The sequence below is a fragment of the Nipponia nippon genome, unplaced genomic scaffold (assembly GCF_047370975.1).
Source record: "Nipponia nippon isolate SJK-2023a ecotype South Korea unplaced genomic scaffold, ASM4737097v1 scaffold_2, whole genome shotgun sequence".
Lineage (NCBI taxonomy): Eukaryota > Metazoa > Chordata > Aves > Pelecaniformes > Threskiornithidae > Nipponia > Nipponia nippon.
The window spans coordinates 12,800,478-12,812,881 of NW_028262336.1; the positions used below are offsets into that span (position 1 = coordinate 12,800,478).

The 12,404-nt window shown below is 47.1% G+C and overlaps 1 protein-coding gene across 1 annotated transcript; it reads left to right on the plus strand.

Moving 5' to 3' along the window:
- The first annotated feature begins 3,641 nt into the window (after positions 1 to 3,641).
- On the plus strand, positions 3,642 to 7,801 carry LOC104014177 (nectin 1b). Its single transcript, XM_087758527.1, has 6 exons — positions 3,642 to 3,772; positions 4,639 to 4,977; positions 5,259 to 5,543; positions 6,252 to 6,354; positions 6,575 to 6,695; positions 7,269 to 7,801. The coding sequence occupies exons 1-6, from the start codon at positions 3,691 to 3,693 to the stop codon at positions 7,545 to 7,547; spliced, it is 1,209 nt and encodes a 402-aa protein (XP_087614653.1). The 5' UTR covers positions 3,642 to 3,690; the 3' UTR covers positions 7,548 to 7,801.
- Positions 7,802 to 12,404: the final 4,603 nt, after the last annotated feature.

Here is a 12,404-nt window from a genome sequence, read left to right on the forward strand (position 1 = left end):
AGTCTCTGTCATTCTGCTGTGGAACTGGCAGACATGGATTTGGAGGCCAACTTGGAAAAACTGAAGCTAGAAGCTGCTAGGAGACAGCATCACTCATCTCTAGTGGGACAGATGTTGTTCCTGAAAGGTGAGCAAGAAGGTCTGGGGATCCTCTACTTGATTGTCTACAGCTTCCTTCATTCCCTTAGCCTGTTTCTTCTTCCTTTGCTCTTTTTCTGGTCCACAGGATCCAGACCTGATTTTGTACAATCAACCAGTGGCCGCAAACAATAGAAAGTTTGTCCTTTGCTTTTGCTGTTACTTGACACAGCCACGTCGTTTGCCTCTCCTGGTCTGTTCAAGGTTGTTTCCTCTCCCTGATGGTATTCCATCTCATCACACCTTTGAAGATGCTGTCCTCATGCCTGGATCATCCCTCCCCTGCTGGCACCCCTTGCCTTTCTCTAACCATGGTTGTCATGAGGCTGAGCTGGGAAATGGGATTTAGGGAGGAAGGAGGGAAGGAGAGAGGACCAGGCCAAAAAGGCAAATGCAGAGCCTGAGTGCAAGGGAAGGGGCTCTAAGTGGAGACAAATGGGTGAATGATTTTCACAGGAAATCTTTGAGTTTGGCAATGTGTTAGAAAACAAGCCCTTAGGACTTGGCTGCTTCCAGGAGAAACACTTCCCATAAGATTAGCTTTGCAAAGCTAATGTATCTGGGCTTGCAGCCAGGAGTGAGCCAACATTTACTTTTCTCCTCGCTCTTTTGTCTACAGGCTGTGACCAGGAGCAGGGTGCCCCTTGGTCTCCAGCAGAACTGAGAACAAGAAACACGAACCAACAGAAAGGGGGAGAAAATAGTGCTATAAAACTACTGAATTGTCCTTCTCTTTACTAGTAATTCTCCTCTTTGGCATCAGCAGAAACAGCAAAACTAAAGCCTGAAATAGAGAGAGTGGCCCCCAGAAAGTCGTCTTTTCAATTTAATCCTAGGGCAGTTCTGCAGACTTCATTTTTTTTTTTTCTTCAGTAAATAAAAATTAATTAATTAAGGTCAGACTCTCCAGTACTTACAGTCCAAACACGCTGCTTTATCTGAAAAGTTGAAAGCATTAAGGTCTGGCTTGGACAATCAGTCCTCCAGGATAGTTCTTTTCAAACAAACAACCGCATCTTCCATAGCCTTTGATAAACGCCTGAAAAGAGAAAATAAGCCAGTTTCTTTTTGTGTGCAAAGTTCAGGAACTACATAAAATGAAGTAAAAGTCAGGAAGGAGGGATGTGGGAAACAATATAAGAAGTCGAACAGATTCTGTTTCAATAATCTGACCTGTTACCAGGATTTTTTTAGAGGTGCAAGTGCCATTTTTGTATGTTGTTGTTTTGGATGTGAGCAGGTGGGGGCATGTTTTGTCCCACAGTATGCAGCTGGCCGGCAAGATCCTTGCCCAGGTAAAAAAGCAGTGAGATTCAGAGAGTAAAGGTTGTTGCTGTAATAAAAATACCTGAGCCCATTTTTCTGCGTGGATAATGAAGAGTTTCTAGAAGGTTAGAAGTGGGCACAATTTAAGATGATTCCACCAGTCTCTCCTCTCGCATAGGAAAGAAACTGAAGATATACCTCCACAAAACTCTGTGTGTGTGACTGGTGCCCGCACCTGGGTCTGCTTTCTGATCGCCAACCAGGCTCTGAGGACTGACGAGAGAGGAGCAGATCTGCTCTGTCTGTTGTATCTTGGGTGCAAGATCATCATTGCAGTGATATTTGTGCTGGCTGCTTAGCATTAGCTAGGGCTGGGCATTTGCTTGGAGCAGTGAGCTCGCGTCCCCATGCAGCTACCCATGTGCATTGAGCGTATTCACCTCCACTTGCTCTTTGGCCCTCCTAACCAAGAAGAGTCCCTGTGTGACCTCCACAGCATTAGCTGCATCCTCTCTTATCCTTGCCTTCCCTTTTTTGTGTTGAGTTGCTTCTGCAAGAATCTCTGATGCTTGTTTTTGTTGAGGTTTTTTGGTTTGTCAATAAAGCGCCTGGTTGGCAATTCTGACCCTGGGAAAGTGGACGTAAGTGAGTTGCCATGGCTTTCTCTACTACATGCCATAGAGCTTGCTGTGGAGCATCACTCGGCAGGCCCCTGGGGGCTTGCCGCGAGTCAGAGAGGTGGGTCCCAAATGCTCCTGCCTGGCTGGTCCCCTGGGGTAAGGCAGCACCTTCTGCCCAGAGCAGAAGTCTGGGAAAGAGGAGACTGAGAGGGGAGCCAGCATCGCAGAAGAGAGATAACAGAGCCAGGGAAGGGGAGAGAAGCTGAAAATCCCCGAGGAACCCTGTGGGAAGGCTCTGACACTGTGGTGCACACTGGTTTTACTTCCCCGCTCTTTGCCTGCAGTGCAAGCTGGTGCTGTGAGGCCTAATGAGAGGCTGGACGGAGCCCCTTCTCTTACCAGAGGTGCCAGGAGGGATGTTCTGGAGTTCATCTTGCCTTTTTATGAATTAACCTACAAGGTTTGGGGCAAGGGAGGAAGACTGTAAATCTATGGAAATCTGCAAGAAACTTGAAACATTATGCTGCCCCTGCAGATGGAGGGAAGAGTCAAATTTGTAATTAACAGAGATGAACACAGAATGGGTATGGTATTTGCTTCTCATATTTTCCTGTAAGATAGCCTTCTCCCTTTCTTACAGAAAAAATTGTACAGAATACGGTGGGTATCCTTCTGTAAACGCAGCTCGAAACTTCACATGGTGTTTAATCTCACCACTGGATTACCAAGTGGCCAGGAGCTGTGCTGTGTGGTTTTACAGCAAAACCCATGGACACAAGACCCCGCCCCTGAGCCCAGGAACACTGCTGCTGCCCTGGCTTTCCCCTTCTGGAATTACATGAGATGTAAACACATCTGGGGCAGGGAGACTTCAGCCAGACCTACCCTCTGCAGACTCCTTTCACAATCCAACTTGTGGTTTTGGTGTGCTTGTGGGTTGGGGTGAAGCGGTGGCATCTGCAGGTGTCTCCACACTACCTTCTTGGTGGGGAACCATCTCCTGTTCTTGCTTGCGAGTCCTCTGTGCTAGGGCCAGGAGAAGGAAAGCAACCTCCCCGAGGAGCCTGGGATCGGTGCCCAGCGTGGTGCTCAGCCAGCCGCAGAGGTGGTGATCCGCAGGCAGTGCCTCCCTGCCCACCCTCCCGTCCTTTCCAAAGAGAAAGGGAGCAGGGGCTGCTGGGGCCTGTGGCCCCTTGTTTCTTCCCTCTCTGCCAGCCACCACCCACGTTTACCAGAAGGATCCCACATTGACACCTCGCAAGGTGCAAGTCCTTCTGAGGGCACTCGCAGCAGAGTTCAGCAGCATGGGGCTCAGAAGGGGCCACACCAAGGTTTGCTGCTAGGAAAAAATAAAAAGGGAGTGCTGTTTATTTCCAGCTCTGGCAATGAGTGCAGTTGGCAGGGGACAAAGTTGTGCAGCTAACCCACAGCCAGTTTCCCGTGATTAATGATTGACCAGGATTGCGGAAGGAAACGAGGGGATGGTTTCCCGCCTGGCCGGTTGCTCCCTGCCAGCCCTGCTTCCACAGCTCTCCTGATTGGCCTCTGAGGAGCGCTTTGGAAAAAAAGCGCGAAATCTTCAACCGTCCTCTCAGACATGGCAGCCACCCTCTGAGGGGTGCAGGGAAAGGGGGTGAGATTTCCCGGGCAATTGCTCTGTCCCACGATGCTTTTCCTCCTCCTTTGCTGGGCTGAAATCTGCCTGCTGCTGCTCTGCGGAGGCTGCCAGCTGGAGAAGCCAGCGATGGGTGAGTGGAGTGTCCTTTCCCCACACAAAGTTAACTCCCGAGCAGCACCAGCCTTTCTTGGCAAGCAGAGAGACCCAGATGCCATCCTGACTGAAAAATACTAATTGATAACTGGAACAGTAACGAGTAATCTGGGGGTTGGTCAGCAGCAAAATTGGGAAATGCAGGTCAGAGAGAGCACAGGGCAGTTTGTCTTTGCACTCAAGCTGTATATTCAGCCCCTATATTCCCTTTCTTTGTAAGTGTTGCTAAGCTCCTCAGCACAAAGGACAGAGCAGGTTTGCATTTCCAACATACGTCTGGGCAGTGCACACTTCTGTTGGGAGAGGCTGGGGCCGGGGGATATCCCTCTGCAGCCGTTTGCACTGCCTCCCAGCTGCGGGGTGCCCTGGACTGCTCTGCCTCCCCCTGCACCCCTGCGGGTGCTGGTGAGAGGGGAGCAGGGATGCTCTCCGGAGCGAGAGCAACTTTTGCTGGGTGGTTGCTGTATGTCAGGTCTGTAGAGGACACCTCTGAGCTGCCGGGGACAAAGGCGAGCTAAGAGTAATGCAGTGGGAAGAAGCTGGCAGACAAGCCCCAGGCTCAAGTTTGCTGTGCTTGCTAGGGAGCCTGCCTTCCCTCTGTTCCCATGCTGCCTTCTTCCTCACCACAGGAAAAGTACAGTGTAGGCTAATGATGTGATGGCCACCCATGAGAACAAGGTGTCTGAGGTCTCTCAGTGTGCCACACAACCTCATGGTGAAGTTCCTTGCTCCAGTGCTCTGCAAGATGGGAACGCTGTGACTGGATGCTTCAAGGCACTATAGCCTTCCCCAAGTTAATTGCTTTTCCTCTTGCTCTGACTTTGGGGTTTGCTTTGTTCCTAGGTTTGAAAGAAGCTGTGAAATCTGACAGCATTATTGTGGCAGCCCTTGGTGGAGAGGCAAATTTGTATTGCAACTTCTCGCTCTGGATGGATATTTTGCAAGTCACTTGGCAGAAGATAAACGGGTCTTCCTTCCAGAACATAGCCACCTACAGCCCAAACCATGGGCTGAGGCTGATAGGGTCATTTCAGAAGAAGGCGCATTTCACTAGAGCAACTCTGGAGGCCTCAGCTATCACACTCCAAAATCTCACATTCAAGGATGAGTCCTATTACAGATGCATTTTCAACGTGTTCCCTCATGGCTCTTTCAGCAAAGATATATGCCTCGACATCCAAAGTAAGTTTTCCACCTTCTCCTTTCTGGCACTCAGCACAAGTCTGGTGTAGTCAGGAGGTGGGTAAGGCAATATCCCCTCCACTGCATGGAGACTTTCCATGCAGCAGCATCTCCTTGGTGGATAGTCTCCAGAGTTGCCACACCTTTCCTCAGAGGAGGTGAAGGTAAATAAGCCAGGAGATGCTTTTGGATAAGAAGTCCCGTACAGAGAGGTGACCCACCCAGCTTTGGCCGTAAACTTGCCACAGTGTGTAAAAAGTACCTTCTCTTTTTCCTCTCAGCAATTTCTGAGCTAACAGTGGAATATGATCCCCACCTGCCCACCAAGGGTCTCCTTACCGCAGTTTGCTCAGCAACAGGAAAGCCTGCCCCCAAAATCACCTGGCTGGCTGACAGAGACCTGGATGAGTCCCCTGAAATACACCACATACAAAATGCAAACAGAACAGTAACGGTGGCAAACAGACTTACCTTCTCTGCCAACCACCTCCGTACCTTGGCCTGCCTCCTTGACCACCCACAGGGAAGGAAAATGAAGACCATTTACTTGAAAAAAGGAGGAGAAGGTAGGCTGCATTTGTATGGAGAGGTGCAGCGTGTAGTGGGGAGCTCTTAGGAAAGGATGTGCAATTGTGTGAGTGCAGCTTGTACTTACCTAGGTCTCACTAGACATTTTTCTGGGAGTTCAGACTTCATGCTAGATGAAGATTTCATGATTTGAAACCATCTAGAAGATGCCTCCGAGTGTGTGCGTATATATATCTAATAAATATGTACATTGGTGTGTACATATGTATGTATGTCTCTATGTTTATATTTCTACATAATTAGTGGTTTAGAGCAGATGCCATCAGCTCTCCAGCAGTATCCACAGCTGGAGGGTACCAGCAGAGCAGGCCCCTGGCTGTTGAATGCTGGGGAACATTTCACGTGGAAGATCTTGCAAGAGGGTATGTCTCAGGAAGGATAGGAGACTTTCCTCATGATAAAACTTCTTCATATAGAAAGAGAAATACAAATAGATAAGAAGTAAAAATGCTGGGTTTTGGTTCACCCAATACCAGGGAAATGTGAGACTTTATCAATATTTATTTAAAAAAAATAAAATAATTCCTCACCTACCACAGTGTTACATTGTTACAGTGTTCCTTTCTCTTCTTCAAAGAATAAATGAGCACAAACTGATGAATGTTTCACTCAGTCCCAACCTCTGGAAGAGGACACGAGAAACATGTTGACATGTTCTGTGTGAACTTATTGGTTTCTTTTTGTAGGTGTTCAGAAGAGCGAAATCATCATGGCGGTCTTAATAGCTGTGGTGTTCTTAATAGTCTTGATATATTACATCAGGACACTAGTCAACAGAAGAAGGAAAAAGTAAGAATAATTTCAATTTTCTTGCAAATTATATGGCTTGCCTGTGTTCCCCTTGCAATTTGCCTTTCTGTTTCCTGTTGGTGTTTTTATATACCTGCCCTCGAAACTTATCCAGGTGGTAACAGCACCTTTAAAATAGCAAGATTCACTCTAAATGCCAGGAGGTTTCCAAGCATTACGTGACTAGTTAATGTTTTTTTGGGTGGGGTTTTTTTTTCAGACTGAAGAGACATAGTGCACCCAGAACACCTGCAATGGAGAAAGACTTACATCAAGACATAAGCAAGAAAGCCGTGAGCCTGCACACACCGAAGGACCAGCACGTTGTTTACCAAAATGAGGTAATGAAAACACCCAAGGTTTCCACTAATTATTCACATCCTTCAAAAGCCTTGGCAACACTTACTAGGAATGTGACAAAATGGGACAGCCACACTGAGCAGATGACACCATATGTGCTCCATCTAAGCTCTAGCAATGCTGGGGAAGGCCTGGAGCATGAAGGAGAAAAATGAGTCAATGGTTAGGTGGAAAGGCATGGAAGAGGTACTGAAAATGCCCAGGAGGGCAGATGGGATGTCCCTTCTAGACAAAGGCAAGGGAGCGCTGCAGAGCTCAGGCACTGTAACCAGCAGCCTCACACAGAGGTTCCCCAGAAAAGTCTGCCCTGCCCTGCTGGTCACGCAGGCATGAAATTTCTCTGGAGGGCTGGTGGCATCCACAGACAAAACCAGTAAGTGACCGTAGCTGGGAGTCACCCCCTCTGACCTCCCACAGGTTCCCAGTTTTCCTTGCAAGCTTTTGCTAGTCCTGTGCTGTGAATGGAAGCCCTCTTGCCTTCTTGTCGCTTCTTTCTGCCAGATAACGTAGAGCTTTGTCGTGGTTACTACATCACTGTGCTGGGTCTTTTGCAGGAGCAGACACCAGGCTCCACACTTCACAAAAGGCTACAAGATCTGAAGAGAAACCTGAGAGAGAAAAAAAATTGCAGGCGCTTGTTTTCAGAGGAAGAGGAGAATCTGAACTGCAACATCCACAGCGTGTTTGAGGGAGGACCTGTTGGGTTATGTGTCAAGGAGCTTGGCTGCATACCCATGAAGGAGGACAGAGAGGCAATAGCAGGTGGGGGAGTCCAAATAACACCCCACCCTGGCTGCTCCCCAGCACAGGAAGGAGAGAAATCAGCCCACTAAAGGCCCACCTCCATGAGCCCAGGGGAGCACAAGGGCCCAAGGGCAGGTGGGGAGGCCAAACTAAGGACTCAGAGGAAGGGGCACCTTGCCCAGGGATGTCCCAGGAGATCCTCATCCCCAGGGTCCGGGTGTGAAACCCATCCAGATGAGCCATCAGTGGAGCACCTTTTGAACTGAGGGAGGTCACTGCCTAAAGGGGTATGGACACATGATGGGATGCAGGGGAAGAGCATTTGGGGATTGCACAGGGCTTATTATGGGATGCTTAGGGGAGGAGCCAAAGGTGAGAAAGGGAAGAATCAAGGGGATTTGTGGGTGAAAAAGCCTGGGAAAATGGAGAGATAAAGGGATAAAAGGGTCTGGTTGCATGTACACAGAAGGCTGGTCAGTACACTTGTCTGGCCATGCCCAGCACCTGGTCACCACGATCTGTCCTGTCTTCTCATTAAACTCCATTTCTAACTCTTTTCCTGGATGAGGGGTTCCCTAGCTGGTGTGCACGTGCGTCTGGGGGCCTGGTGCCAGCAGCTGGGCCAGGACCGCGGGCCAGTGGGCACGTGTGCCTGGGTGCCAGTGACTGGGGAGACCTGAGTGAGAGAAACCAAGTGCAGCCACCAGCATGGACCAGGGTCAGAGCCTGTGTGTCCCTGGTGCAGCACCTGGAGTGAGCGCGGGTAAGCATGTTAGAGCCAGCAAGGATCAAGCCAGACAAGCCGGTGAGTAGGTGATGTGTCCCGGGACGCCCTTTGATGTTTCACAAGTAATCAGGTGGGAGGGGCTGTGCTGTGGATGCAGCAAGACCTGCAGAACCGTACGAAGATAGGTATTTCAAAAAAAAGTTATGTTTTTAAGGGCTCAAGCTGGAAAGCTTCCCCACCAGCTCACTGTATCATTACACGAGGTGTGTTAGAAATGTCCTTCCAATTTATTTGCAAAGGCTCTTCTAACAGCTTGTATCACGGTGCAGCCTCAGCGCAGAGCACTTTATTTTATAATAGCAGAGTACCCTCTAGTGGGAGAGATCATGAATGAAAGTGAAAACGCCTCCAGTGAGTCTTCCATTAAAATAATAACTCACGAGTGCTATTTTTTCTCTTTGGACTTTCAAATAGTCGTTTGGTATCCAGTAACCCTATCCCAAGTATCAAGAAATTACAACCACTGTATCCAAAGACACTCAGGAACAACACAATGCAATGATTTTATGAGGGTTGTCCTGTGGCGGACACTGACTGTGGCTGCTGGAAGAGAAGGTGTTGAAAGGGACTGGCAGAAGGAACTGGGCATTTGGTTTCAGTCCGGCCTTGCTCTCCTGGAGAAAGAGCTCTTGCAAAGGACCAGTGAAAGAAACGTGGAAATGTTCTCAAGTCTGTTCTCCAAGCTGCCAGGCTGGCCTGCGATGGATAAAAGGTGTTCTAGAGGAGAAGTGGGAATGGTAGGGATTTGGTAGTACCCGGGAAGGCATCTAGGCTGCCCAAATCCCCCTGACATGTTCTGCCCCGGGTTGCCTCCTGAGACAGCTGGATTTTCTGCAGCTGAGCTTCTTGGTCAATGGACCTTTAGAAAACAATCTCGGGCTTTTTGACCAAGGGACCTTTAGCAGTCAATCTTGAGTGATCTTTTAACCAAGAGTTGCTCAGCATTTAAAGGACAACTGTTCCCTGCATTCTGAAAATCATGTGCTGATTCAGCTTGTCATGCCACATGCATGTAGGTTACAATGGGGGGCTTCAACTTGGCATTCCTTGAATGAGAGTTTTCCGAGACTAAATGCTCATTAATTTTTTTTTCAGACACATTATTTGTGTTTTTCTCCATGGTAGTCATGGACATGTATGTGATCTTCAATTGTGGCTATGACTGGAAGCTATATGTGTATAAGCACAACAACAAAAGAAGAGGCGAGTGAATTTACTGCTTTTCAAAGATAACTTTTTACTAGGAAATGGAAATTGCAAAGAGAAATATGCAGGCTCAGTGCTGTCAGATAGTGACCAGTGCTGAAGGAGGGGGAGAGGAATGGCTTCACCTTCATACTTCTGTCAGCCAGTATGTGATTTATCCTCAGTGCAAAAGTGTAGTTTTTCTAAGAGTAAAAAGTTAGCTTTGGTGATTGAGAAGGAAAAATGAAAATATGATGAAATGCACACCAAGGACTCAGAAAACAAATAGGCAGAAAAGTCTCACTTTTTCCAGAACATCTCACTTGAGGGCTTTTTTAAAACAGTCCAGTACTGATTTTCTACAGGGCAGATGACTTGTTTTTCTTACTCTTCAGGTAGGAGATTAGAAGTGCTCTTTGATTCTTCCTGATGAAATGGAATTAATTGTTTCTTTCAGTGCTAGTAATAATGAAACAAAGAGCTGAGACCACAGCTGTCCCAAAACCAGCCTCACTAACAAGACCCAGATCACATGCCCAGGCTTGCTTTCTTTTTAGTGTCCCTGTCTCAAGAGCTGAAGGAGGCTCTGTGGGATGGCAGAAATGAATATAAAAAATTATAATGACTGTTTCACCTTTCTTTCATGAAATATCCTTCTTTCCTATCAACCTGATTTTTCTCCCAGTTACTCATCCCTAAGGAAACAAGGATTTGCACTGTCTGGGGTGGAAGTATATATGTTAGTCTGTGTAATATGCAGCACACTTCTGAGAGAGCCTGCACAACCAGTGGTATTCACAGCCCCGGACTGCCAGGATGCTCAGCCTTCATGCAGAGAAAAGGCACATAAATGAAGATCAATGACAGACATGAACAGCCATCAACACAAAAAGACCAACAGGTTTCACGGGGAAACAAGAGAAGGGAAGAGAATGTGAGCTTAGGCGTGGATATCTTAGATGTACCAAAGATGCACGGCTGCGTGATGCCCCACAACCCCCGCTCCTATTAAGTCTATCTAATACCAAACCACCTTTGACAGCAAAGTTTAAATTCAGATGTCTTCCATTTTACACAGCTATTCTAGAGGTGAAAAGCAAAGCAAACTGTAGAACGTATCCATCTCTTTCTTGCCACGTAAAGGGATCCCAGAACTTTTCTGTGGTTTTATCCCCACCCACATGGTTAACTTTCTCTGCTGGGAAACACGGTGCAGTTTGCGCTGGAGAAATTGTCAGGATCTCAAACTGCGAGCCACTTAGCATTTGCTTTGTTCTATAGCAGTAAGTTTGAGAGAGAGAAAAGATGTGGTTTGTCCGTGGTCACGAGGTTGAATCACTAGCAAAATGACAGCTGGTGGCAGATCCGCTGGACCTCCTAGTAGACCTATTTGAGCATTCATGACTTGAGGAAGCATTGCTTGAATAAGATGATTAAGGGAGATGAGCAGAGCCAGAAGAGAGTTTTATCAGCAGAGCCTAAGAATCCTGACGTAAGCCTCCAGCAGGCAACATGCCCTGTAAAACTTAGTGGGTTTGGTTTTACTGGAATCTGTGTCACTGACTCCAGTCATTCTCTACAGCTTTTTTTTTTCCCCTGTTAAATAATTGCAACTAGCATCAGCTGTATCATATCCTTTTCCTTAAATCGGTACAAGTTTCACTGGTTACTGGCTCAAATGGTTCTGCTTAAAAGAGGTCATTAGTCCAGAAATCAAGGGAAGAACCAAGAAGTATATTAATAGCAGAGTGTGTCCACCCACAAGGCAGAGTAAAGAATAAAGAATATGCCTAATTTGTGACAGACAGGATTTCAGATTGCCTCTTCCACCAGCACGCAGGGTGTATTGCAAATGAAGAAATAAAAGAGGAACAAAGAACTCTTTGGATTTTAGGACAAGAGGTCTCTACTTACTCTTTTTCTCACTAACTTTGAAGTTAAGGCTTTGTCACGCCAGAGAGTCGGTGTCAGCTTGGCCACCAACAGCTCCAGAGAAGGTGGTGTACAAAGAACTTTGCCAAACTTGGCAGAGATTGCTGACCTGAGCCAGGTCCTTGTAAAAAGAAACGGTTGACATGAGAGCACAGAATGAGGCAGAAAGGGATTTTTGTTCTTATTCTTCTATGAATATAAAAAGATTTTGAATTTTCTGCCATTGCTGGTCTGCCTGCAGTACTTTTCATTTGCCTCCGTCTGCCCTGAGGTTACCTCTGGTCTTCATCTACTACTTCAGAACCATCCTTTTCTTGCTGAGCTCTACTTTCCTCCCTCCTTTCCACAGAAGCAGCCCTCATACTTTCCAGACCCTTTCATAACTTTCTTTTTTATTCTTTAAGTTTCCCCAGCCTATTGAAGAAGCAGTAAAATTTGGATAAATATAGAACTTTTCCACCTCAGTAGATGTGAGTTACAGAGTGAGCTAATATGAAATATCACTTAAGTCCCCCAAATGTCCCCTTTATTTTCATGAAATAAGGGCAGGAAGATGTCCCTGGGACTCTCCTGCTTTTGTTGCTTTGATGGCACAGGGCACTTCTGGATAAATTTATTTTAAGCTGTGTAGTCTGCAGTTCTCTGGAGTTCCCTCTGAAATCCCCTCGACTATAGTGAGGGCAGGTGAGCAGAGACTTGCTAACACATTTTTCTCATAAAAAGAAACATGTCTGTGAAGTGTGTAGGTATGTCAGCCTCAAACAACAAGTAGTAGGTTAGTTGCTGGAGACCTGACTGCGTAGAAGGAACCCGTTCTCAGAACAAAAAGGGGAAGGCTGGCAGAGGGAAATTTAACTGACTTGAGACCTACTCATCTGTCCTAGGAGACAGAAGAAAATATTGAAAAAAAGGTAGTGGTAGAGCTGGGACTTTGGTTTGTTAGTTGGCAGAGGAAGGGCTCCACTAAATAGAGCATGGTGGCGGAGAAGATATCTCCAAGAACAGCTGTATCCAGCTGGAACAGCCACTGCCCTGACCCCCA

What these genes read in the sequence shown, in the direction of transcription:
- LOC104014177 (XM_087758527.1), top strand. Translation starts at nt 3,691, where the DNA reads ATGCTTTTCCTCCTCCTTTGCTGGGCTGAAATCTGCCTGCTGCTGCTC. An exon ending in GCTGGAGAAGCCAGCGATGG is followed by an intron (nt 3,773 to 4,638) that starts GTGAGTGGAGTG and finishes CTTTGTTCCTAG; the next exon opens with GTTTGAAAGAAGCTGTGAAA. An exon ending in CTTGAAAAAAGGAGGAGAAG is followed by an intron (nt 5,544 to 6,251) that starts GTAGGCTGCATT and finishes TTCTTTTTGTAG; the next exon opens with GTGTTCAGAAGAGCGAAATC.